This window comes from Ascaphus truei, chromosome 8, assembly GCF_040206685.1.
Source record: "Ascaphus truei isolate aAscTru1 chromosome 8, aAscTru1.hap1, whole genome shotgun sequence".
Lineage (NCBI taxonomy): Eukaryota > Metazoa > Chordata > Amphibia > Anura > Ascaphidae > Ascaphus > Ascaphus truei.
In genome coordinates this window covers 45,196,624-45,222,837 of record NC_134490.1, presented here as the reverse complement: position 1 = coordinate 45,222,837, position 26,214 = coordinate 45,196,624, and the positions used below count along the sequence as shown (strand labels likewise).

The 26,214-nt window shown below is 48.3% G+C and overlaps 1 protein-coding gene across 2 annotated transcripts; it reads left to right on the top strand.

The window, feature by feature from the left end:
• The first annotated feature begins 1,389 nt into the window (after positions 1 to 1,389).
• Positions 1,390 to 22,658, top strand: ZYX (zyxin). Of its 2 annotated transcripts, none has more exons than XM_075611798.1 (9): positions 1,390 to 1,439; positions 14,643 to 14,918; positions 15,576 to 15,814; positions 15,898 to 16,701; positions 16,808 to 16,925; positions 20,083 to 20,252; positions 21,235 to 21,413; positions 21,562 to 21,682; positions 21,929 to 22,658. In XM_075611798.1, exons 2-9 carry the CDS (start codon positions 14,651 to 14,653, stop codon positions 22,037 to 22,039), a joined length of 2,010 nt encoding a protein of 669 aa, XP_075467913.1. In that variant the 5' UTR covers positions 1,390 to 1,439; positions 14,643 to 14,650; the 3' UTR covers positions 22,040 to 22,658. The 2 variants fall into 2 exon arrangements, with proteins under 2 accessions (XP_075467913.1, XP_075467912.1); XM_075611797.1 differs by lacking the exon at positions 1,390 to 1,439 and adding an exon at positions 10,970 to 11,126.
• Positions 22,659 to 26,214: the final 3,556 nt, after the last annotated feature.

The window sequence follows — 26,214 nt, the reverse complement described above, 5'->3', positions numbered from 1 at the left end:
AGCACACAAGAAGAAGCAGCAGCAGCCGGACTCCTAGAGCGCGCTCCTAGAGAGGAGAGCCAGGGGGAGAGTCAGGAAAGCCGTCGCGGGCCGCGGTGAGTGTGGGCGGCAAGGCGGAACCCCTGGGACTGCTCCACGGAACCCCAGGGTTCTGCAGAAACCTGGTTGGGAATCACTGGCCTAGACTCAAGTGATGACTAATCTAGTTCTTTGAGCATTTTGCAGTGATGTGTGTTGTAGTTGCATTGGAGAACAAAACGACATATTGAATTGTAGAGGGTATCAAATTTCCTAAGGTGGGTTTGGGGTGTCGGGCCGTATATTATGTCCCCATAGTCGATAATTGGCATTAGCATCTGCTGTGCGATACGCTTTCTGACAAGCCGATTTAGGGAGGATTTGTTCCTGTAAAGTACACCTAGTTTTGCATAGGTTTTGAATGTCAGGGTATCAATGTGCATCCAAAATGTTAAATGGGAGTCAAACCATACAGTGGCGGCCGAGCTGACTCTAATGTGGCCGCCACCGCAGTGCGCGTGCAATGCGCGGGGTGACGTCGCTTGTCCGCGCGTCACTGTGGCACCGGTGTCACGTGGCGCGCCCGCTTCCCCGGCTTCCCCGACATCCCCTGAAGGTTGAAGCGGGGTAAGCGGGGTTACGGGGAAGATGCAGGGCAGAAGGGGCAGAGCAGGAGCAGCCAGGGGGTCGGGAAGGGAGCGGAAGATGCGCGCGAGGGGAGTGCAGGGAAGAGATGCGGCTGGCGAGCGGCCAAGTTTCCTTTTTGTGGTTTTCTTGCGGTTCTTCTTTCCGATGTCAGGGCCCATTCCTCTGAAGCTTCCCCCACTGAGCTCCCCAACAAAGAGGCATGTCCACATTACGCAATACTTCAATAATAATAATAATACTGTATTCTTCTATTGCTCCGTGTTATGCAGCTATAACTGGCTGCTCCGTGACCCCAGGTATAACATGCACTTCTCCTGCTTAATCTTCAAAACTCTCCAGCAGAAGTCGCTCAGTTACTGTGCCTAAGCTGCTTACATGTTATATTCCCGCACATGATACATTGCATTGTCGTTATATATAGAAATAGGCTTCACCGTTCATGTAACAGGGTTGGGCTCATCTAAAATGTAATGGGGCAGTCTGCAGTTATTATCAAAAGTTGTTGTTTTTCAAACTCATTAATGTACTTGGTTTCTTTAGAAAGATTAGATCACCCCTCCAGCAAAATTGTAACTTATTTACTCTGTGTAAAAATTAGTCATTTTCTGTTGTCTTCCATTTAATTTGAATGTTATCTGTTAATTATTGTTCATTCCCATTATCTCTTTAAAATAATGATGCTGTCATCATTAACTAAAGAAAACATCAAAGAGAGAGAGAGACTGGATGAACAATCTCCCTGCACATTCAACAATTATCACAGAAGAGATTAGGTAAAGACAATAAAAACCACCCAACGCATTCGGTAACTGTAGAGAAATTAAATGTTTGAACTAGGTATTTTAAAAGACTTCTATTTGTCTGGTTTGTTTTCAAATGGAAGGGCTGACTCTTTATTGCCATTTCTATCAACAACGTCAGAGCTCATTATAATTACGATGAATCAATCATTCTTCTTGGAATTCACTCACAGTTATTCATCTTATCATCTAACAAACAGACGCAGAGTGCTCGGGCCAAACGCAAGGTGCCCGGACCAGACAGTGTGTGTGTGTATGGTGCAGTTGCGGGTGTGTATTTCTTGCAGTCAGAGCTGTAATAGAAGGAGGCCAGTAAGGACTGAAGCTCTATGACACCACTTTGTGTGGCTGGGAGGTGGGCCCCATGCTGTGGCATGGAGTGACAGGAGTCTGGCCAGGTTTAAAGGTTCAATCCAAGCACCATTTGTTGTTATCTTTTTGTAATAGGTTTGAAGCAGGGGGTCTCCAAACGGAACCATGTTAACTTCAGCTCTGGGGACCCCCTGCTTCCCGGTATCACTCACAAATTTAAATGTCCTGGTTATGCGGGCCAATAGGAAGCTGCAAGGGATGACGTCACAGCTTCCTATTGGCCTGCGTGACGTGCTACCTTTAAAACCGCCATTATGAGAACCCCAACTAGCCTAGTCAGAGTTGCTACCTGCATACAGTGTCAAGTGACTGCCACAAAGCTGAACAAATACAGTGACAAGTGACTAACACAAAGCTGCACAAATACAGTGACAAGTGACTGTCACAAAGCTGCACAAATACAGTGACAAGTGACTGTCACAAAGCTGCACAAATACAGTAACAAGTGACTGTCACAAAGCTGCACAAATACTGTGACAAGTGACTGTCACAATGCTGCACAAATACAGCGACAAGTGACTGACACAAAGCTGCACAAATACAGTGACAAGTGACTGTCACAATGCTGCACAAATACAGTGACAAGTGACTGTCACAAAGCTGCACAAATACAGTGACAAGTGACTGTCACAAAGCTGCACAAATACAGTGACAAGTGACTGTCACAATGCTGCACAAATACAGTGACAAGTGACTGTCACAAAGCTGCACAAATACAGTGACAAGTGACTGTCACAGTGCTGCACAAATACAGTTGCTGCTTTTTGTTTACAAAGTGACCAGGGACAAACAGTGAATGTGTAAGAATTTAGTGGATGGAGAGGGGACCTGCACATCTGGGGGGCAGAGAATATTCAGGAGGGAGGGAGGCTGCAAAGAAAACATTAAAAAGGTTACCAGTGAAGGAGAGTCAGTATTGTAATAGCAGGAAATCATTATTGTAATAGCAAGAAGTCAGTATTCTAATAGCAGGGAGTCAATATTCTAATAGCAGGGAGTCAATATTCTAATAGCAGGAAGTCAGTATTGTAATAGCAGGGAGTCAATATTCTAATAGCAGGGAGTCAATATTCTAATAGCAGGTAGTCAGTATTGTAATAGCAGGGAGTTAATATTATAATAGCAGGGAATCAGTAAAGGAGGACAGGGCCTCTGATGCACAGGTGTGTGTCCAACATTGAAATAGGAGCGGGTGCTGTAGGGTACAATTCAGTTGGATGCCAGACATAGGAATACAGGGCTCAAGGGAGGTGCATTGGCAAAGGTGTGTGTGCGTGTGTTTTCCCAGGATCTCTGCAGGCAGTTTTTAGTTGTACAACCACAATATGTTATTTATTTATTTATAAAAATGTTATACCAGGAAGTAATACATTGAGAGTTACCTCTCGTTTTCAAGTACTGTATGTCCTGGGCATAGAGTTAAGATGACAAATAATACATGGTTACAAATACAGTTACATATACATTTTATTCAAGACATAGCATGCACAGTTAGAGATAATAGGCGTTAGAGTTAGAGATAGAGTTAGAGATATAGGCGTATATAACAGTTACAGACAGATTAAAATGTGACACAGCTTTAGTTTTGAAAGAACTTAGACTGGTGGTGGCTGTGAGTCTCCAGTAGGTTGTTCCAGTTTTGGGGTGCACAGTAAGAGGAGGAGCAGCCGGATACTTTGTTGAGCCTTGGGACCACGAACAGTCTTTTGGAGTCTGATCTCAGATGATAAGTGCTGCATGTGGTAGGGGTGAGGAGCTTGTTCAGATAGATGGGTAGCTTGCCCAGAAAGTATTTGAAGGCAAGACAGGAAAGATGAACTTTGCGCCTAGACTCAAGTGATGACCAATCTAGTTCTTTGAGCATTTCGCAGTGATGTGTGTTGTAGTTGCATTGGAGAACAAAATGGCAAATTGACTTGTAGAGGGTGTCAAGTTTGCTAAGGTGGGTTTGGGATGCCGAGCCGTATACTATGTCCCCATAGTCGATAATTGGCATTAGCATCTGCTGTGCGATACGCTTTATGACCAGCAGACGTAGGCACGTTCTATAGTGCCGGGCGCACGCGCGGAATTTTAGTTGGCTGACGTTAGTCAGCATTTCTATAGAAAATCTATAGAAAATCATCTTTTCGCGCCGCCACCGGCTCTGAAATGTATGTATGCATGCATGTATGCGTGGATGTGTGTTTGTATGTTTGTGTGTGTCAATGATTGCGGAACTAAAAAAAATAAAAATATTTATTAAACTTTTATTTTCTTTAAAAAATCTTGCTTAGGTCTTCCTTTCACTCACACAACCCATGCACACACATATACAGTACTCGCATATACTCACACATACACAGCTCCCTGCTCTATAAACATGAAAAGCATGCGGTCCGTGCACGTGCATTCGCATAGGCACGCACGGCCGCATGCTGTATATAACAGCCCTAAGGGAGGATTTGTTCCTGTAAAGTACACCAAGTTTAGCATAGGTTTTGTATGTCAGGGTATCAATGGCATCCCGAATGTTAAGAGGGAGTAAAACCATATGCCCAAGTATTTAAAACTAGTGACACGGGTTAGGGTGGTGCTGGCGTTGGTTCTGATCTGGAGCTCAGTCACTGGAAGCTACATTTTTGTAGTCTTGGTCCCAAATACCATTGTTACAGTCTTGTCAATGTTTAAAAACAGTTTGTTTTGGAAAATCCAATTTTCGAGTCTCAAAAAGTCAGATTGAAGTACATGTCCATGGTCGGAGAGGCTTTGGCTGTGTGCATATAAGATTGTGTCATCTGCATACATGTGTATTGAGGCTTCCTTACAAGCTGTAGGACGATCATTGATGAACACTGAGAAGAGTAGGGGCCCCAGAACAGAGCCTTGCGGGACACCACAGGTGATATCCAGGGGGTTTGAGTTATAGCCTGAGATAGACACATGTTGGGATATACCTGATAGGTAGGACTGAAACCAGTTTAAAGCATGCTTTGCTATTCCAGAGCACTGGAGTTTGTTAAGCAGGATAATATGATCAACTGTGTCAAAAGCCATTGCAAAATCTAGGAATACTGCACCAGTGAGTTGTCCCCGTTCCCTTCCACATTGGATTTCATTGCAAACTTTTAGCAGGGTATTTATGGTGGAGTGTTTGGGCAGGGGTTTGGACAGGGACTATGGTGTTGTAGGACATATAGATGGGCAACGCAAAGCACAACGGATTTGTCAATAATCTAATTTATTTTAAGCCAGAAACATTACAACGTTTCGCCAGCTACATTGTATTACTGTATTACTTTCATTTGCCAATTTTGTTTGGTGTGCAGCATCTACCTTATCTCATGTTGTAGGACATATGGCAGTGTGGTTTCAGTGCGGTGGTATTTTAAAAGGTGTTGTAGTAGAGTGTAGGTGCGAGTGTCGGAGATGTGACCTCCATGTAGTAGTGTGTAGGTGCTGTGGCATGTAGTAGTAGTGTGTAGGTGCTGTGGCATGTAGTAGTAGTGTGTAGGTGCAGTGGCATGTAGTAGTAGTGTGTAGGTGCTGTGGTATGTAGTAGTAGTTGTGACGATCGTGAGGGTTTGGCCCGGGATTAACGGGGTTACCCCCCCATTTGGCCACCCTCTAACCTCGCCAGGGAGACAAGGGGTTAACTGGGCAGAGGCCCAGAAATGTGATTTAACCCTTGTTATAACATGAAAATGCTTATTCCCCTGTTCCCCCATGTTTTATTGTTTCTGGTTTAATCAGTGTCTGCATAACACACCCACTGGGACTTAAGGGGTTAATATTATATGCAGTGCTGAATAAACGGTTCCCTGAAAACTGGTAATTTGGGAACGGAGTGCGCCAGCTCCCTGAATCTGGGGGTGCAGCCTCCGGGGAACCCCCCAAGTACACACATATTAAAAATATAACTTTGTCATAAGGGGAACATATATTTTTGATAAAGTGCCTTTCTGGGGCAGTTTTTGAAATGTATAGGCAGAATGCTAATGGTGTGCTAATGCTAATGTACAGGCAGAATGCCTGCCCTTTTGTAATGCATGAGGAACCAAATGGTCTTGACACCTTAAAGCTGGGTTACCTCTGTATGCTAGATAGGACATCTTGCTAGAATTTACATAAGCCCTGATCAAGGGGTAATTACCTAATTGTTTATGCGGGAGGCAGGCACAAGGAATAGTTAAAGTGTAACAATTCACACTTACAATGGAAGCCAAAAGCCTGCTTCAAAAGGTTTTATTGATGGGGCCAGGGTGGGGCTACCCCAAGCAGGATATCTGAATGGGTGTCCTTATTAAATATAAGAATATTATGAGATGTCCTTGGCTGAAAATTATAAGAATTACAGATTTGTATTCGTGGGATGTAGCATATCTTTTGGAGTGTAAACACTGTATATGTAACCGCTACGAAATGCCAGATATTAATATCTCTATTAATTTTCAGATTACACTGTAATGTTTGGTCTCTCTGCGAGCGTCAGGTGTGACGGAATGTATTAATATATCTCACCTGCCTGTATGTATTACTGAACTCAAGTTAGGGAGTGATTTGCAGTAAATATGAAATTTTGGTTGAGTTCTGAAAGACTGCAACCCCCCCCCCCCCTGTTATGATAATGAGCAGGGACGAGGATGTTTTTGTAAACGTGGTAACTCACACTTACACACCAAGGTTTCCTGCAGGAGTGAACATGACAAATGTCCTCCCTGCTTCAAAGGGTTTATTGATGGGGGGGCTACCTCAAGCTGGAAGTCCAAAATCAGCTTCAAAAGCTTCAAAGGGACTTTTGCTAGCCGTCGCGGCACCTAGGGTTAAAGAGATGAGTTTGGCATAGTATATAAGTCAAAGCCACCCTTTACCCATTGTTCTTCATGTTCTTCTTGCAAATGTTCTTCATGCAAATGTCTTCATGCATGTGTCCTGCATGTATTGCTGTGATGTCAACTGACATATGGGAGAAGTGGCCCAGTCTGTATCCTGATGGCCTTCTGTCCTAATCTTTAAGTAAGTGTCTATATTTTGCTGTTATTTGTACATATCTGTTGTGTTCACCTATCCTAAGGAATAAATACAATTTGTTATATCTAAGTCTCGTCCCAGTTCAAACCCAGGTATATATATATTTATATATAGTTTTGGTGTAAATTACAGCCTGTCACAAAATACCGTGACAGTAGTGTGTAGGTGCAGTGGCATGTAGTAGTAGTAGTGTGTAGGTGCTGTGGCATGTAGTAGTAGTGTGTAGGTGCTGTGGCATGTAGTAGTAGTGTGTAGGTACTGTGGCATATAGTAGTAGTGTGTAGGTGCTGTGGCATGTAGTAGTAGTAGTAGTGTGTAGGTGCAGTGTCATGTAGCAGTGGGTAGGTGCTGTGGTATGTAGTAGTAGTGTGTAGGTGCTGTGGCATGTAGTAGTAGTGTGTAGGTGCAGTGGCATGTAGTAGTAGTAGTGTGTAGGTAGAAGTAGTGTGTAGGTGCTGTGGCATATATATAGTAATAGTGTGTAGGTGCGTGTGTAGGGCGGGAGGGAAGGGAGCGTGTGCGTAGGGCGGGAGGGGGAGATCGTGTGCGTAGGGCGGGAGGGGGTGTCTGTAGGGGGGCATGTGTATTTAGGGGGTGGGGTGAGTGGGCGGATTGTGTGTGCGGAGGGCGGGAGGGCGGGTGTGTGTGCGGAGGGCGGGAGGGCGGGTGTGTGTGCGGAGGGCGGGTGTGTGTGCGGAGGGCGGGAGGGCGGGTGTGTGTGCGGAGGGCGGGAGGGTGGGTGTGTGTGCGTAGGGCGGGAGGGTGGGTGTGTGTGCGGAGGGCGGGAGGGCGGGTGTGTGTGCGGAGGGCGAGAGGGCGTATGTGTGTGCGGAGGGTGGGAGGGCGGGTGTGTGTGCGGAGGGCGGGAGGGCGGGTGTGTGTGCGGAGGGCGAGAGGGCGGGTGTGTGTGCGGAGTGCGGGTTTGTGTGCGGACGGCAGGAGGGCGGGTGTGTGTGCGGAGGGCGGGAGTGTGTGTGGACGGCGGTTGTGCGCGCGGAGGTGTGTGCGGAGGGCGGATGTGTGTGCGGAGGGTGGGTGTGCGTTGTGTGCACGTGGGGTGGGTGTGTGTACGTAGGGCGGGAGGGCAGGTGTGTGTGCGTAGGGCGGGTGTGTTGTGTGGGTGGGAGGTCGGTGTGTGTTGTGTTGTGTGCGCGTAGGGTGTGTGTGTGCGCGTAGGGCAGGTGTGCGTGGGGCGGGAGGGGGGTGTGTGCGTAGGGAGAGCTGGTGTGTGTGCGTTGTGTGTGGGGAGAGCAGGTGTGTGCGTAGGGCAGGTGTGTGTGTGTTGTGTGCGTAGGGTGGGAGGGCGGGTGTGTGTGCGTAGGGTGGGAGTGTGTGCGCTTTTGTGTGCGTAGGGCGGGTATGTGCGTAGGGCGGGTGTGTGTGTGCGTAGGGTGGGAGGGCGGGTGTGTGTGCGTAGGGTGGGAGGGCGGGTGTGTGTGCGTAGGGTGGGAGGGCGGGTGTGTGTGCGTAGGGTGGGAGGGCGGGTGTGTGTGTGCGTAGGGAGGGAGGGCGGGTGTGTGTGTGCGTAGGGTGGGAGGGCGGGTGTGTGTGTGCGTAGGGTGGGAGGGCGGGTGTGTGTGTGTGCGTAGGGTGGTAGGGCGGGTGTGTGTGTGTGCGTAGGGTGGGAGGGCGGGTGTGTGTGTGTGCGTAGGGTGGGAGGGCGGGTGTGTGCGTAGGGTGGGAAGGCGGGTGTGTGTGTGTGCGTAGGGTGGGAGGGCAGGTGTGTTTGTGTGTAGGGTGGGTGTGTGTGCGTAGGGTGGGAGGGCGGGTATGTGTGCGTAGGGTGGGAGGGCGGGTATGTGTGCGTAGGGTGGGAGGGCGGGTGTGTGTGTGCGTAGGGTGGGAGGGTGGGTGTGTGTGTGCGTAGGGTGGGAGGGTGGGTGTGTGTGCGTAGGGTGGGAGGGCGGGTGTGTTTGTGCGTAGGGTGGGGGGGCGGGTGTGTGTGCGTAGGGTAGGAGGGTGTGTGTGTGTGCGTAGGGTGGGAGGGGGGTGTGTGTGCGTAGGGTGGGAGGGCGGGTGTGTGCGTGCGTTTGTGTGTGTGCGTAGGGTGGGAGGGCGGGTGTGTGTGTGCGTAGGGCGGGGGTGTGTGTGTGCGTAGGGCGGGAGGGCAGGTATGTGTGTGTGCGTAGGGTGGGAGGGCAGGTGTGTGTGCGTAGGGTGGGAGGGCGGGTGTGTGTGTGCGTAGGGCGGGGGTGTGTGTGTGCGTAGGGCGGGAGGGCAGGTATGTGTGTGTGCGTAGGGCGGGTATGTGTGTGTGCGTAGGGCGGGAGGGCGGGTATGTGTGTGTGCGTAGGGCGGGAGGGTGGATGTGTGTGTGCGTAGGGCGGGAGGGCGGGTATGTGTGTGTGCGTTATGTGTGTGTGCGTAGGGAGGGAGGGCATTTATGTGTGTTTGCGTAGGGCGGGAGGGCGGGTGTGTGCGTAGGGCGGGTGTGGGCGTAGGACGGGAGGGCGGATGTGTGTGCGTAGGGCGGGTGTGTGTGCGTAGGGCGGGAGGGCGGATGTGTGTGCGTAGGGCGGGAGGGCGGATGTGTGTGCGTAGGGCGGGAGGGCGGATGTGTGTGCGTAGGGCGGGAGGGCGGGTGTGTGTGCGTAGGGCGGGAGGGCGGGTGTGTGTGCGTAGGGCGGGAGGGCGGGTGTGTGTGCGTAGGGCGGGAGGGCGGGTGTGTGTGCGTAGGGCGGGAGGGCGGGTGTGTGTGCGTAGGGCGGGAGGGCGGGTGTGTGTGCGTAGGGCGGGAGGGCGGGTGTGTGTGCGTAGGGCGGGAGGGCGGGTGTGTGTGCGTAGGGCGGGAGGGCGGGTGTGTGTGCGTTTGTGTGTGCGTAGGGCAGGTGTGTGTGCGTAGGGCTGGAGGGCAGGTGGGCGGGAGGGCAGGTGTGTGTGCGTAGGGCGGGTGTGTGTGCGTAGGGCGGGTGTGTGTGCGTAGGGCGGGAGGGCGGGTGTGTGTGCGTAGGGCGGGAGGGCGGGTGTGTGTGCGTTTTGTGTGCGTTGTGTGTGCGTAGGGTGGGTGTGTGTGCGTAGGGCGGGAATGTGTGCCTAGGGCGGGAGGGGGTGCATGGTGGGATGGGGGGGAGCGTGTGTGTAGGGAGGGCGGAGGGTTTGTGTGTAGGGGGGCATGTGTATTTAGGGGGGGTGAGTGGGCGGGCAGGCATGGAGTGGGGAGTGGGGAGTGTGTGTGTATGTGTGTGGGGAGACTGTGTATGTGTGTGTGGGGAGTGTGTATGTGTGTGTGTGGGGAGTGTGTGTGTGTGTGGGGAGAGTGTGTGTGTGTGTGTGGGGAGAGTGTGTGTGTGTGGGGAGAGTGTGTGTGTGTGTGGGGAGAGTGTGTGGGGAGAGTGTGAGTGTGTGGGGAGAGTGTGAGTGTGTGGGGAGAGTGTGTGGGGAGAGTGTGAGTGTGTGGGGAGAGTGTGAGTGTGTGGGGAGAGTGTGAGTGTGTGGAGAGTGTGTGGAGAGTGTGTGGAGAGTGTGTGGAGAGTGTGTGGAGAGTGTGTGTGTGTGTGTGTGTGTGTGTGTGTGTGTGTGTGTGTGTGTGTGTGTGTGTGTGTGTGTGTGTGTGTGTGTGTGTGTGTGTGTGGACACTTAGTATTTCTCTTTCTGACTCATTTCCTGCTGATTTGGGATTGCTCCTTATATGGGCAGAGAGAACAGACAGAGTGAGATCACAAAGAGACACCCAGAGACAGTGCAAGAGACAGCTACACATATATATAGCTAGAGCACAAGAATAATATATATACAGAGATTATATATAGCGAGAGAGCAAGAATAATTTATTTTTTTTACTATTTATACAATGTTTAACCAGGAAATAATAGAGTGAGCGTTACCTCTCGTTTAAAAGAATGTCTTGGGCACATGTACAGTTCTATGTATTTATACACACACACACACACAGCAAGAATTATACAGAGATTATATATAGCGAGAGCAAGAGACACTGATAGAGGTGTTATTATTAATAAGGAATACAGAGCTAAGAGACTGAAATATATGAAATATATAGAACAAGAGACAGGCATGCATGCACAGAGAGACTGACTGAGACGGGCATGCATGCACAGAGAGACAGACTGAGACGGGCATGCATGCACAGAGAGACAGACTGTTTATTACAGAGAGCCCAGAAAGGCAAACACATAGAAGAGACCGCAGGAGACATCCCGAGAGTGTGACACACAGAGTCATTTCCTTGCCTCGCCCCGTCTCCTCCCCCTGGGCTGTCTCACGCAATCTCGGGCTGTCTCTCACTCTTGGCTTGCAGTCAGTCTCTGATACTCAGAGGTAAGAGGCGCTCACTTTGTCTTTTGTGTGTCCCAAACAGTCCCTGTCTGTCTCCTCTTCCACTCTCTGGCGGTCTATTTTAAGTACCTCACCATCCTCTGACTGTCTGTCCCCTTCTTACTGTCTCTCGGAGGAGCACAAAGAGCCTTATAAAGATCAGAGATTCCCGGACTGGTATCTACGTGTTTGTTATTGGGGTTACTGGTAATACTGGGGTTGCTTGTACTTGAGCCAGTGGTTAAGTCTGGGGCTTGTTGTAGTTATACTGGGGTTACTGGTCCCATGCTCTTGCTCTGTACTGGTGTGAACTGGTCTTTGCAGGGATTGTACTGGTAAGGGCAGAGTAATTACCTGTATTGCTGGGTGCTTTTAATGTTCGGTGGTGAGGTTTTAGTACTGGGATATACACTGTGCGCGCTATATACGGGGTTGGCACTGGGTGTGTTACTTCAGGGGCTTGATTTTGGGGAAGTGAATGTGTGAGGCTGCCTGTCCCTCCCTGGGATTGCTAATTTGGCCCTGCCTGTCCCTCCCTGGGATTGCTAGCTTGGCCCTGCCTGTCCCTCCCAGGGATTGCTAGCTTGGCCCTGCCTGTCCCTCCCTGGGATTGCTAGCTTGGCCCTGCCTGTCCCTCCCTGGGATTGCTAGCTTGGCCCTGCCTGTCCCTCCCTGGGATTGCTAGCTTGGCCCTGCCTGTCCCTCCCTGGGATTGCTAGCTTGGCCCTGCCTGTCCCTCCCTGGGATTGCTAGCCTGGCCCTGCCTGTCCCTCCCTGGGATTGCTAGCTTGGCCCTGCCTGTCCCTCCCTGGGATTGCTAGCCTGGCCCTGCCTGTCCCTCCCCGGGATTGCTAGCTTGGCCCTGCCTGTCCCTCCCCGGGATTGCTAGCTTGGCCCTGCCTGTCCCTCCCCGGGATTGCTAGCTTGGCCCTGCCTGTCCCTCCCCGGGATTGCTAGCTTGGCCCTGCCTGTCCCTCCCCGGGATTGCTAGCTTGGCCCTGCCTGTCCCTCCCCGGGATTGCTAGCTTGGCCCTGCCTGTCCCCCCTGGGATTGCTAGCCTGTCCCTCCCTGGGATTGCTAGCTTGGCCCTGCCTGTCCCTCCCTGTCCCTCCCTGGGATTGCTAGCTTGGCCCTGCCTGTCCCTCCCTGGTATTGCTAGCTTGGCCCTGCCTGTCCCTCCCTGGGATTGCTAATTTGGCCCTGCCTGTCCCTCCCTGGGATTGCTAATTTGGCCCTGCCTGTCCCTCCCAGGGATTGCTAGCTTGGCCCTGCCTGTCCCTCCCTGGGATTGCTAGCTTGGCCCTGCCTGTCCCTCCCTGGGATTGCTAGCTTGGCCCTGCCTGTCCCCCTCTGGGATTGCTAGCTTGGGCCTGCCTGTCCCCCTCTGGGATTGCTAGCTTGGCCCTGCCTGTCCCCCTCTGGGATTGCTAGCTTGGCCCTGCCTGTCCCCCTCTGGGATTGCTAGCTTGGCCCTGCCTGTCCCCCTCTGGGATTGCTAGCTTGGCCCTGCCTGTCCCCCTCTGGGATTGCTAGTTTGGCCATGCCTGTCCCCCTCTGGGATTGCTAGCTTGGCCCTGCCTGTCCCTCCCTGGGATTGCTAGCTTGGCCCTGCCTGTCCCTCCCTGGGATTGCTAGCTTGGCCCTGCCTGTCCCTCCCTGGGATTGCTAGCTTGGCCCTGCCTGTCCCTCCCCGGGATTGCTAGCTTGGCCCTGCCTGTCCCCCCTGGGATTGCTAGCTTGGCCCTGCCTGTCCCCCCCTGGGATTGCTAATTTGGCCCTGCCTGTCCCTCCCTGGGATTGCTAGCTTGGCCCTGCCTGTCCCTCCTGGGATTGCTAGCTTGGCCCTGCCTGTCCCCCCCTGGGATTGCTAATTTGGCCCTGCCTGTCCCTCCCTGGGATTGCTATCTTGGCCCTGCCTGTCCCTCCTTGGGATTGCTAGCTTGGCCCTGCCTGTCCCTCCCCGGGATTGCTAGCTTGGCCCTGCCTGTCCCTCCCCGGGATTGCTAGCTTGGCCCTGCGTGTCCCCCCCTGGGATTGCCAGCTTGGCCCTGCGTGTCCCCCCCTGGGATTGCCAGCTTGGCCCTGCCTGTCCCCCCCTGGGATTGCTAGCTTGGCCCTGCCTGTCCCCCCCTGGGATTGCTAGCTTGGCCCTGCCTGTCCCCCCCTGGGATTGCTAGCTTGGCCCTGCCTGTCCCCCCCCTGGGATTGCTAGCTTGGCCCTGCCTGTCCCCTGGTGCTGATAATCATATTTATCTCACTTATTCAAAAAGGGAGTCTTTTTTTTTTTTTTTAAACATGTCTGTCTTTGTGGGACAGTCTCACTTTGGTAACTACTGTATACCTCAGTGTCTCTCTTTCTGTGACAGGTATACATGTTTCCCTGGCTCTGTGTAGGGCAGTCTCTCCCTGCTAACATGTACCTCTCTTTTGTATCCTGTTACTCTGGCTGTCTCTCTTCCTGCTCTGTATCCACCGCCCCCATCTCTCTCTCTTTGGTGTCATGTTACTCTGGCTGTCTCCTGTATGGGGCAGTCTCCACTGTTATTAGATCATGTTGTATCTCCCTGTTACCCCCAGCTCAGCTCTGTAATGCAAGTTAATGGCTCCCAGCTGGGGAAGGGGGGGGGGGGGAGGAGAGAGTCTGCAGGGGGGAGCCCCCCCCCCCCCCCTGCAATCCTAAAGCATTGCTCACTCACCTCTTATCCCCTCACGTCCTGACAGAGGAGGCCCTCCCCCACACACAGTTACCTCATTCCTGCCCTGCGGGGCACAGCTTTGCTAGTTACCTCATTCCTGACCTGTAGGCCACAAACTTTGCTAACCTATCAATCACAGCTGCCCTATACTGGACCATGTTATTACAGCAATATATCTCCTCACACTGCTAAGCTAGTGTACCACATTCCTTTAAAGAACAGGGCCCCCACTATACCCCATTCCTGCCCTAAAACAGCCTTTAATATCCCCTGACTGCTCTTCCATTCACATGCGCTGCACCTTTTTAATATGCAATTGTCTTAGTATTGCAACACAAATTCAACTCATCCCTGTCCTGCATTCCTGCAGCACCCCCTGTACTCCAGCACTGACACTCTGCATACTGCTGTGTGAGCGGCCTCACATATTGACACTCAGATAAGAGACAGCCTTGGTTTAAAAGCTGAGCTATGCGGAAAACCCCGGGGAGGATTTCCATGGAAACGGGAGAGACAGAAGGAGAGAGGCATCCAACCTTGAGCTGGCAGAGAGCTGTTTTGCAGATCCTAGTGAGAGTTACATTACATTAACCCCCTCGCTGCCAGACGGGCCTGCACCGGTATCTCTGGCAGTGACGCGGTTACAGAAGAAAACATCGGTTGGAGATCAGTGACTTGAGAGCCACAAAAGATGAGTTTACTAAACAGACATTGATTGTTAGAGGGAGACCTCCTGTGTGGCTTTTTAGTTTCTGCTGGCGAAGCACAAGGTATATTTGACTTGTGATTGATTTGATTCCGCCCTCTCTCCTTTTTACATAGACTTCAAGATGGACCCGGCAGCGCCAGCCACTCGGATGACATCATCCTTCACTATCAACATTTCCACACCGTCTTTCTATAACCCACCGAAAAAGTTTGCTCCAGTGGTACCTCCCAAGCCCAAGTTGAACCCTTTTAAGGAGTCGGAAGGCCCTGGACCCCAGGATCCACCTGCAGACTTCCAGGAGCAGGCATCGGGCCCAGGGATTCACCGTGCATTTGTGGGCAAAGTTGGAGAGATTCCTTCAATAGCACCATCTGGTGGTGAGCAGGAAGGTAATGGGAACATCTGACTGTCTGTCATCTGTGAGGGGCTATCTCTTTGTCAAACATTTGTTTTTCTGGTTGTCTCTGAATCTGAGTCTTTATTAGAACTGTCCTTTTTTTTGACAAAGTATCTAATTGACTATCTTTGGCTGGTATCTGGGTGTCTCTTTCTGGCAGGGTATCTAAATATCTCTCTGTGTTGTGGCTGTCTTCCCTGGGTCTCTGAGTTTCTACACATCTCTTTAATAGGGCTGTTCTTCTACTGGTATCTAATTGTTTGCATGGCCTTCTGGAGGGGTATCAGAGTATCTATCATTTTTTTTTTTAATCCCATTGGTGTACTGTATGTTTGTTTAATTGTCCTTCTGAGTACATTTGTGTTGTATCTGTTGAGTTGTCTGAGTAGCATTCTGTCAGGGCTGCTTCTTTCTGGCAGGGTTTTTTCTCTCATTGTATATATCTGTCAGTGATGACTCTCTCTGGGTGTCAGGGTTTTTTCTGGATATAACAGGGCGCAGGGTTGTGTGTTTGAGAGCATACAAGGGTCTCCTATTGTACTTTGTGTAAAGATTTCCGCAGAATTGATGCTTGGCCTGTATATACAGGACTCTGGTGGCTCATCTCTCTCATAAACCACTCAATGTGATCGTTCTTCTCTCCCTGCAGATTTTGTCCTGCCGCCTCCTCCACCCGCTGAGGACTCTCTCACGTCTCCTACTGCTTCCTTTCCACCTCCCCCGCTCTCCTTTAGAGATGAGGGGCTCAGCTCCCCCACTGGCAGCTTCCCACCCCCTCCCCCGCCTGACTTTTCTGAGCTCTTCCCGCTCCCAGGCGAAGAGTCCTTCCCATCACCACCACCTCTGGAGGAGACCACTGGCGAGACCATTGGAGAAAGTTGCAGCCAGGTAACCGGAAGTGAGGGAAGTAAATAAAGAGCAATGAATCTTTGTGTGGTTTTATCACTGACATTGTATTGTCTCTTTGGCAGGTGAATCTCATACAAAACACAATTTCTGTGGTTCCTCCACCACCACCTCCTCCTCCCATATTTTCCCCTAAACCTGCTGCCCCTTCAATAATTGCTCCTAAACCTACTGCCCCTAAACCTGCTGCTCCTCACACATTTTCCCCCAAACCTGCTCTTCCTCACACATTTTCCCCCAAGCCTGCTCTTCCTATTACATCTACCTCTACACCTGTAGCCCCTACCTCATCTGCCCCTGCACCGCCATCAACACAAACATTTTTCCCTAAACCTATTATCCCTCCCATATTTTCCCCGAAACCTATTACCCCTCCCACATTTGCTCCGAAGCTTGCTACTCCTCCCTCATTCACCCCTAAATCTTCTGCCCCACACACATTCTCCCCCAAGCCTGTAGATCCACCCATAGAAGTTCCTCAACCTCCACAGAAATTCCCCTCACCCCAGCCAGCTCCCAAACTAACACCAAAGTGCACAGCTGAAGCCCCTGCCCCTCCAGTCCTATCTGGTACACAATCACCTGGCTTCACCTTTGTGCAGCAACGTGAGAAACCTAGAGTTCTGGAGAAGCCGAAGGTTGAAATGGAAGGGTCACAGTTCGAGAATGTTAGGAGCCTGAGGTCCCAGGCTGAGAATGTCAGGAGTTTGGGGTCACAGCCCGAGAGTGTCAGGATTCTGGGGACACATTCCAATGGAACCCAGGGCCTGAAATCACAACCAGAAGTATTGCAGAATAAAAAACCACAGTCTGATGGAGTCCAGAAGAAAGGGCCTCAACCTGATGTGATGCCAAGACCACCTGAGACTGTGAGTGATGCAGGAAATACAGAACCTCCGAGAAGATCTCAGGATCTCTGAGTTTAGTACACTTTTTTTTTTTATTATTTATTATTTATTTTGTTTTGTTTTGCAGGATCAGGCTGGAGGTCCCCAAGGACTAAATATGAAGGAGGTGGAGGAGCTGGAAATGCTGACGCAGCAACTCATGCGAGAGATGGACAACCAGCCCACACCCGAGACACACAGCATGGGTATAAAGACAGATAATATAAATAAATATATATATATATATATATATATATATATATATATATATATATACATACGCGCAACACACACACAATCCGCAACACACACACACACACACACAATCCGCAACACACACACACACACACAATCCGCAACACACACACACACAATCCGCAACACACACACACACACACAATCCGCAACACACACACACACACAATCCGCAACACACACACACACACAATCCGCAACACACTCAAAATGAAAAGTTGTTTAATCCGTGATATACATCAGGCAATCACAGAAACTCTAGCAGAGCGACGTACGTTTCTGACCACCGGGTCTTTTCACGTATGTGTGTGTGTATATATACATTCCCATTTTGGGTATCCTCACAAGTGACGGGGGTAGCTAACTCCTGTTCACGATCTTTATATTTTGAGGGCTCTTGGCCTTTCTCAGTTGGCTGTCACAGTGGGATAATTGTCTGTGGCACGGAGCCCATTTATATACGAAATGCTTAGTACAAAGATGTAAATCATACCGTTACGTGCCACAGAACTTATAAACACTGTACTCGGATCTTATCGCCTCTCTTTTTAAGTAAATAACCTATATACTGTGCAGAGTGATTCATCGTTTAAACAATCTTTATGGGCCTCAGTTAGCCTAAAATGAATTGTCAAGTGGATGAGTGAAGTGGAGTCATAAGTGGTTAACCCGAGGTCACTGGGGACAAGTGAAATTTCAACTGTTTATATAAAGGCCCATGCTGGTGTGTTTAATTTATACAGTTTGGCTTTTTTTTTGGCTTGTCTGGTTTTAGCTGATTTTTCAAAGCTGTTTCACAGTGGAGCTTTCTGAGTTCAGTTTGGTTGTCCTCCTCACTGACTTCATCTTGGAGCCGTCAGGTTTAGGTTGGATAAATGTTTGAAGTGTTTTTAGTATGCTGTGTGTCAGCCTCACGTGGGAAAGAAGTCTGGAAATGTGGCGTTATCCCATTTGTGCTTGACCATTACCCAGAATCGCTAGCTGCGGTGGAAGTACTGTATGCTAAGCCAGCGGTGCGCAAACTGGGGGGCGTGAGATTGCCTGCGGGGGGGGGGGGGGGCGCGCGGTTTAGAGGCCCAGTGCCCTTCCCGAAGGCACTTAAATTAAATGCCGGGGGAGCTGCAGGGCCTCTGTAAACCCTTTACTTACCTTGGCTCCACATACGTCGCATGGCGGCAAATGACGCCGCGAGGTTGTGACGTCACACTGCTATGGCAACGTGACATGACGCCGGGGTGAGGGGGGGCAGGGAAAAAAGTTTGCGCCCCCCTTTGCTAAGCGACCATGGGGGATGACCGAATAGCAGACCTTTTTTTTATTTTTTTTAATAACTTTTATTTTATTAGGTGATCCAGTACATACATAATAACACAATCCATAGGCTTTTGTAAAATCACCAGTTCCTTTTTTTCCAGTACATTGAATGACACGAACGTGACAGACTTGACAGACAAAAAGACATGACTTCAGGGTGTCTGGGAGGGGGGGGGGGAGGCGACCGTGTTGCCTGATGGACGGAGGCAGCTTTTTTTTTTTCTCCCTTCCCTTCCTTCCACCGGTTTGTGACGTAGTAGGGATGTGCGGGTCTAGCAGACCTTTTTTATTTCTTTATTTTTTCTTTCTCTCCCTGTACGGTGGATGTTTTTTGTCACTCTTTTTTAACCACTAACCTTTTAATGGTTGACCAAACCATACTTCCCAGTAGTGATGTACCAAGTACCCGGCATACCCAGCCATATTTCACCTACTCGGAAATTACCCGGACCATGCCCATGGCGCTGGAACCCGGTGCCAGGTACTTCCGTCCTGCTCTGCTCCCTCGGTCCTCCTCAATCACCCCCATTCCTTCGGGGCGGCAGGAGAAGAGGATGGAGAACGGTAAAAGGAGGATAGCAGCCGGCGGTGGAGGGAGAAGAGGACCACGTGAGCGGCACAGGATGACAGCCGGGGAGGAGCGCGCTGTCGCAGCGGCAGGCACCGGAAGTCAGGGAAGACTTCCGGGTCGGACCGCTGGGGCGCTCTCCTCCCCGGCTGTTCTCCTGCTCCGCTCACATGGTCCTCTTCTCCCTCCACCGCCGGCAGCTGTCCTCCCGCCGCCGCCCTGCACTTACCGCCCTCTTCCACCGAACCCCAAGGCTATGAGGACGGGTAATTTTTCTTTTTTTTCCCTGTATTTTTTTTTTAGGACCCGTTACATCATCACTTCCCTGTGGTTGTGTGTTGTGTTTTTTGTTTTTGTTTTTCCTGATCATGAAATAACTAGTGTTCCCTTTTTTAATTATTTATTTTTTACTTTGATCACAAATCTACTAAACTGATTCTGTCGAAATTTGGGGAAAGTCATCCCTGACTGCAAGCTGTAACCCAGTCTAACGTGTGCGTCCAGAGCTAAGGGAACATTTAATGCAGATAGTTAGTTTAGAGCCTGTATGATAATATAAAAGAAATCCATTCTGTTTGTCAAACCGGTTTCACTTCTCCTTTATAAACACTGTATGGTTTGCAGATGTCATTGCGCATACAGTACAGATAGGGGGCGCTGCTCCTAGATTAATCCCTTTCATGTCACTGTGATTTATAGGTCCTTTTTACTGGAAAAGGGTTAAATGTATTTCATTTTGTGCTGGCTTTTGACGAGGAAAAGGACAAATGAAGATAAGTGATGTGGTTGTTATTGGTGACTTTATATTCAGGGAGAATATTTGTTAGTGCTCCATATTTTATTTATTTTCGTATAGCTTTTATGAGGGGTAATTGAGCATAATTTCCTCTACAGATGTCTTGTTGAATCCCAATGATATGACTTGTGTTTTTACGTTTCGGTTGCATTGAACACTCCAATTTACATGACATTTGGCAATTTGGTTTTAGTATTGATATGTAACCAAGAAAGCGACGTGTGTAATATTCCAGCACATAGGGAGCTGAAGGGACTCTGTGTAAAATGGTCAATGTAAGGTTTGCTTAGCCATTTAATGCTAATCACTATAGCACTTCTTCCCATTGTGCCGGCGAGAAACATCATGGAGTAAATAGTAAGGATATAAGCTGCTGCGGAGAGGAATTCGTGTTCCCTGTGCATGTAACGGTCTCGTGATGTCTCACCAGGTCAGTGTGGCATCTGTGGCCGAGGGTTGTCTCGCACAGAGACGGTCGTGCGAGCTGGAGAGCACCTTTATCACGTGGCGTGTTTCACATGTACCAAGTGTGATCAGCAGCTGCAGGGGCAGCAGTACTACGAGAGTGCGGGGAGGCCGCTGTGCGAGGAGTGTTACCAGGTACGTTGCCTGCGCGATGTACAGGAAATAGACCCCGCTGGAATTATTTCCCCCGCACCCTAAAAATTAACAGAAAACATCATATAATAATGCAGAGTTCATTCTTGCAGATAAATATCATTATAAGTATTTTCAATCTACGGAGAATCGTCAAGTGCTGATTTTTTGTTTTGTCTTTTAACCCTCAATCATACCGAGCCCCCCAGCTGGAGTTGGGAGGGGGTTGCATTGCGTTAGGAGTGGGGATTACCTCGCAAGTCCCCCTGGCAGTGAAGATGTTAGGAGAGGTGTGTGTGATCACAGAATGTCTCTTAGGTTGTTGGAACGCTGCTGTGTCACAACGTGATTGCTTTGTGCCTTTCAGTCTCGGAGCACGTCAGAGCGCTCCAGTCTTGAAGTAATCGCAGTGTAATTGTACCTATGGGGACTGAAGCCTTTCTTTTAATTACAGACTCCAGTCTGACTCATTTTAGGAGACTACTAAGAAATACTTCATTCCCTTTCACTCTGAAGCATAAATCTTTTTTAAAATGCAGCGTTTTCCCCCATTGTATAACCGGATTATATCATTGTGTATTTAGAGCGTATGAGACCACACTGGGTCACAGGAAGCCTGTCTGTTATTGTACGGGGAGCCTTGCCAGTACACATTGTGAGAGAGTGCTGCATTATACACACTCTCAGCGCTCTGAGGGTTGTGGGGTCTCTCTCAACATATTTTAGTGCTGTGCAGTGAGATCACGCGCATGTTAGGTTTTTGTCTGTCTGGAGACATGCACTGTGAGAGAGTGCCTGGTCAAAGTGTACCTGTCTCTCAGGGCTCAATAATGTGCTGTGCCGTGGGAGAGTGCTGTAGTCTCTCTAAGAACACATGGGAGTGCTATGAGTTGTAGAGTGCAGGGTTGAGTGTCTGTCTCTGGATGCATTGTGGAGTGCTGTGCAGTGAGAGCACTGGATTATTTATGTAGTCTCTTTCTCATAGGACACATTAGAGTGCTGTGCAGTATGTGAGATGAAGATCACAGAGCGCTTGCTGAGAGCGATGGGCAAGGCATATCACCCATCCTGTTTCACCTGTGCAGTGTGTAAGCGCTCTCTGCAGGGGGAACCCTTCATCGTGGATCAGAACAACCAACCACACTGCGTGGCAGACTACCACAGGTTAGCACTCTCATATGCTTTCACTCGCTCCATGGCAGTTTCTTTTGCGCTCTTCTATTTCTTTCTCCTGATCGCAGATGTCTCTGTCTGTGGGTTTCCCTGTGTTTTCACTGTCGTAATCTCTCACTCTTTCCATTGGTCCTCACAGGCGGTACGCGCCTCGCTGTTCTGTATGTGGAGAGCCCATCGCTCCAGAGCCTGGACGAGATGAGACGGTGCGGGTGGTTGCTCTTGAGAAAAACTTCCACATGATGTGCTACAAGTGTGAGGTATGAGATGTCCCCTCCCTCATTGTCTAATACTCTTCCTGATGTTCCCCATCTCCTTGCTTCTCTCCCTGCTCTTATCTTTCTTTCACTCCTCTCAAGCTCCTCGACCTTGTATTTCTTCCGCTGTCCTCCCCTTGCATCTCTTTCCTATCCCTGATACCATTTCTCTCCCTTGTCTGGCTTCTCCCTCCTCTTTGATCTAGTCCCTCCCCCATTACTCTCCCTGACCATGTGTATCTCTCTCAGGACTGTGCCTGTCCCCTCTCTATTGACGCTGATGATTCTGGCTGTTTCCCATTGGATGGCCATGTTCTGTGTAAGAAGTGTCACACGATGCGCGCTCGTGCCGCACTCTGACCGCTGCATGTTCATCACCGGATCCTGCCGATTTATGACCTTTGTCCATATTCACCAAAGACTCATGGACCATCTTATCACTCCATCCACTTTGCTGCTGATGACGCAGTGTTCGTGTTATGGTTATTAATCAGTTTACAGCTTCTGCGGAGATTGCTAGGTAACTGCTGGTTAGCTGCTAACTGCTTGTTACTATATTTTTGCTCCTCTGACAGCCACATGACGGCTTTTACTTGTATTGGCAAGTTTCCGACGTACGTATCTTTTTCTTTTTTTTCTTTCCCTTTTCTTGCATTCCCTTTTTCATCTCCTCCCCTGGACCTTGTTCTGCCCTTGTTCTATGCACACTCATTCTTACAGAAGAGGGTAAGCAGCAGGGTAGGGGTTGGATGGTATGGAGCAGGTTATTCACTGAAGGGCGGTGCTGGGCTGCCCAGCTGGCCTTGTACTTGGACTAACCAGTAAGAAGAGGATTGAGAGCGATCGGGGGAGGTTCCGAAGAACATATCTTGAACATAATTGTGGGTAAAGGTGAAAGTGAAACTATTGTAGGGTTTGTACTTTTTTGTGACTGGGTGGGATAGATTTCAAATAATCAATAAAGCATTTTATACAAAGAGCTTCTCCTGTTTGAAGGTTCTCTGCACAACCTCAACAGAAATCACAATGGACTTAATGTAATTCGTGACAATTAGTGCAGTGTATTGCTTGCCACTCGGATAGTGATTGAGAGTTCCAACGATATCTGGGACTCTAAAAATATTCCAGCAGCAAAAGAGAGACTGTAGAGGTGCCCTTTAAACATGAAGTACTATGTATCAAATATATGGATAGGATCAGGCCCATAAATATTTTTGTGGAGTATACTTATGTGGGTATCCAGAGGTAGAGAATAAGAACGCCTACCTGTCCCCACTCATAAGAGCGTGCAGCATCCAGGAAATATAAATGGCGTAGAATTTTCTTATATGTCCTTTAAATACTTGATAAACACCCCCCTAAACATCCACATGTTTCCTCCAATAAGGTAAATCACTAGTCACACAGTCGGATGTACCTTAATCTTCTTGAATTCTGGGCCTGATCGCTATCCTCCGGTGTGCTGTCTGCGAGGGTAAAATAGAGCAAAAATGAAGAAACTGCAATGCACCACCAAAAAGGAGGAGGGGAAGAGAAGGACTTGGTTACAAAAGACTGCTTTATTGGATCCTTGGCAAATAGACCGACATTTTTCGCGCTTCTGGCGCTTTCTCGAGGTCCCTTCTGAGCTAGCCTCCGTCGGGACTTTTAAATACCCTGCTTTCCCAGCAAAAAAAGCCGGTGGTGGTGTCATCACGCATCAGCTGGCGCGTCATCACGCAAGGTATGTAGAGCAATAAAAAATGTTAAAACAACTTTGACAAAATACATATAAAACAAGGAAACGGGCCAAATCCTTCCACATAGCTCATGCTAACTTGTTGTGAAATAAAGTGGTTAGAAAATGGCAACACACTGTCCCTGGACAGAATAAAATTAAAAACAAGATATCAAAAACAGTTATAGGTTCTGTAGAATGACTGCCTTTCAACACACAATACCACTAAGCAATAAAACAAACCATATAGCATAATTGTGTACAAAGATTGACAATGAATTTCCACGTTATTACAGAATTGAGCCATCAAACATTAACTAACTCTTATACATATAAAATATTATGGGAGAATAGTAAGATTCATTAAATCATTCTCAACATAACACAAACAATTGCTAATATAGTAAGAATTGTACGTATAAGTAATAGGTGTAAATTCATAAATTAAATTTTTGAGATATTCCAAACCTATTATGAATATATTTCATTCTCATTTTAAACTTATTTTAAGCATATATTAAACATTGGCACAACTTATCCTTGAACAAACTGATTTTAAAACAATGTATTAACCATAAGTTAGAATTTATGGACAAGATATTTAAAAATTTTTGACTGTAGAGAAATGTAGGACTAATGATATAAAGAAACTAAAAATCAACAGAATTTTTTTACAAGCAAACCTACTGTAGAAAGTGTAATTGAGGGAAAAGGTGGGGTTGGGGTTAGGGAAGGAAAGGTAATTAAACAACCTAAATGGTAATAATATGTACATTTGTCTACGGTCCAGTTTGTTAACCTGATTTCCACCTCTAGTTAATGGTGGGACCATTTCTATGCCCCTATCAATTTCTTAAGATTACCCTGGGGACATTGTGATAGATGTTTAGATACCGGGTGATTTAGGTCACCCTTATTAATGAGCCCGACATGCTCCTGTATGCTGTTTGAGAGGTCTTATCGTCCTGCCCCCATACTGCTTCCCACAGCCACAGGTCAGAAGGTACACCACAAATTTGGTATCACAATTAATAAATGATTTAATACGAAAACTTCTGTCTGTGACTGGAACCAAAACATGGGGAGGCTTGCATACTCGTACAAATATTGCAATGTCCACAGGGGGAAAAAACAATGGGTTCATCAGTACAACTATTTGCTTGGTCTGACAAAAAGAAGCTTGGTGAAAGACTGTTCGCCAGGGTCTTAGCCCGTTTGAACACATTTTGGGCCCTGGTCTACTTTATTGCTTATGGATGGATGTAATTGAAGTATCCCCCAATGTTTTTTTTTAAACTATTTTCTTAATGATATATGCTTGTGCACTGACCTGTGTGACAAACCAAGGGATTTTTTTTTATTTTCCTATTCAATATGTGCATCAATACAATCTGCACACTGACACGTGATTAGCTAAGCTGCAGATCGATCCGTTCTCCTGTAATTGATCGCTTGCTCCGGGTTATTTAATTCAGTTCTTGCACAGCATTCTGGGCAATGTAGTTTTGGAATATGATTGATTGGGCAGTTACTAGATACATTTGGTTCACTGCTAGAGAGAGGGTGGGGCTCAAGAGCCAGAGCCTATCAAAAGGGGAAGGTGCTGTCACTTTGGAAATGCTTCCTACATTAGAAACATTAAAAATGTCTTTAAAACATATATATATATTTTTAATGCTACAAGCATTCTTATAGTACAGAAATGATTTATTAAAAAAACACAAAAAAAAACACATGTAGGATATTGCTTGAACTGCTGCTTTAATGTTTGATGGCTCAATTCTGTAATAACTTGGAAATTCATTGTCAATCTTTGTACACAATTATGCTATATGGTTTGTTTTATTGCTGCGTGGTATTGTGTGTTGAAAGGCAATCATTCTACAGAAGCTATAACTGTTTTTGATATCTTGTTTTTAGTTTTATTCTGTCCAGGGAAAGTGTATTGCCATTTTCTAACCACTTTTATTTCACAAGTTAGCATGAGCTATGTGGAAGGATTTGGCCACTCCTGTTTCCTTATTTATATGTATTTTGTCAAAGTTGTTTTTAACTGTTTTTTTAAAGTGAAACTTCTTTAGTGGCACCTATTCTGATGGGGTAAAACGGGAGAGTTGGGGGCGAAATGTGAAACGGAAGTGACGTCACGGGTCCCCCCCCTCCTCCCTCCGCGTCTACTGTATCGCCGCCGCCGGGATATATGTAAGGTGAAGGGGGGGTGATGTGCAGGGGGATATGTAAGGTCAAAGTAACGCACGCAGTCACAGTCACGCGCGCAGTCTCAGGCACGCGCACACTTGAGGAATTCACACTTAGTGCAAATAGCTAATGCGGGGGATGTGTGCCGAGCACGCGCATTCTAAGTCAAATTTATTTGAGTTTTGTCAATGAAATTGTATTTTGATTTTTAATTAAAACATCACCAACACAAATACAATTTCTGTGACAAAAGTCAAAGAAGTTTCACTTACTATGCGCGTGCACAGCACACACAGCTTTTTTTTATATTGCTCTACATACCTTGCGTGACGAGGCGCCAGCTGCTGCGTGATGACGCCACAACCGACTTTTTTTTTTGCCAGGAAAGCAGGGTATTTAAAAGTCCCGACGGAGGCTAGCTCAGAAGGGACCTCGGGAAAGCGCCAGAAGCGCGGAACATGTCGGTCTATTTGCCAAGGATCCAATAAAGCAGTTTTTTGTATCCATGTCATCCTTCTTCTTTTTGGTGGCGCATTGCAGTTTCTTCATTCTTGCATTCGGCTAGTGAGGTGGCTGTGTATTAACATGAATTACTTTGTTACATGAAGACTATAGAACA

What these genes read in the sequence shown, in the direction of transcription:
- ZYX (XM_075611798.1), top strand. Translation starts at nt 14,651, where the DNA reads ATGGACCCGGCAGCGCCAGCCACTCGGATGACATCATCCTTCACTATC. An exon ending in ATCTGGTGGTGAGCAGGAAG is followed by an intron (nt 14,919 to 15,575) that starts GTAATGGGAACA and finishes CTCTCCCTGCAG; the next exon opens with ATTTTGTCCTGCCGCCTCCT. An exon ending in TGCGTGGCAGACTACCACAG is followed by an intron (nt 21,414 to 21,561) that starts GTTAGCACTCTC and finishes TGGTCCTCACAG; the next exon opens with GCGGTACGCGCCTCGCTGTT.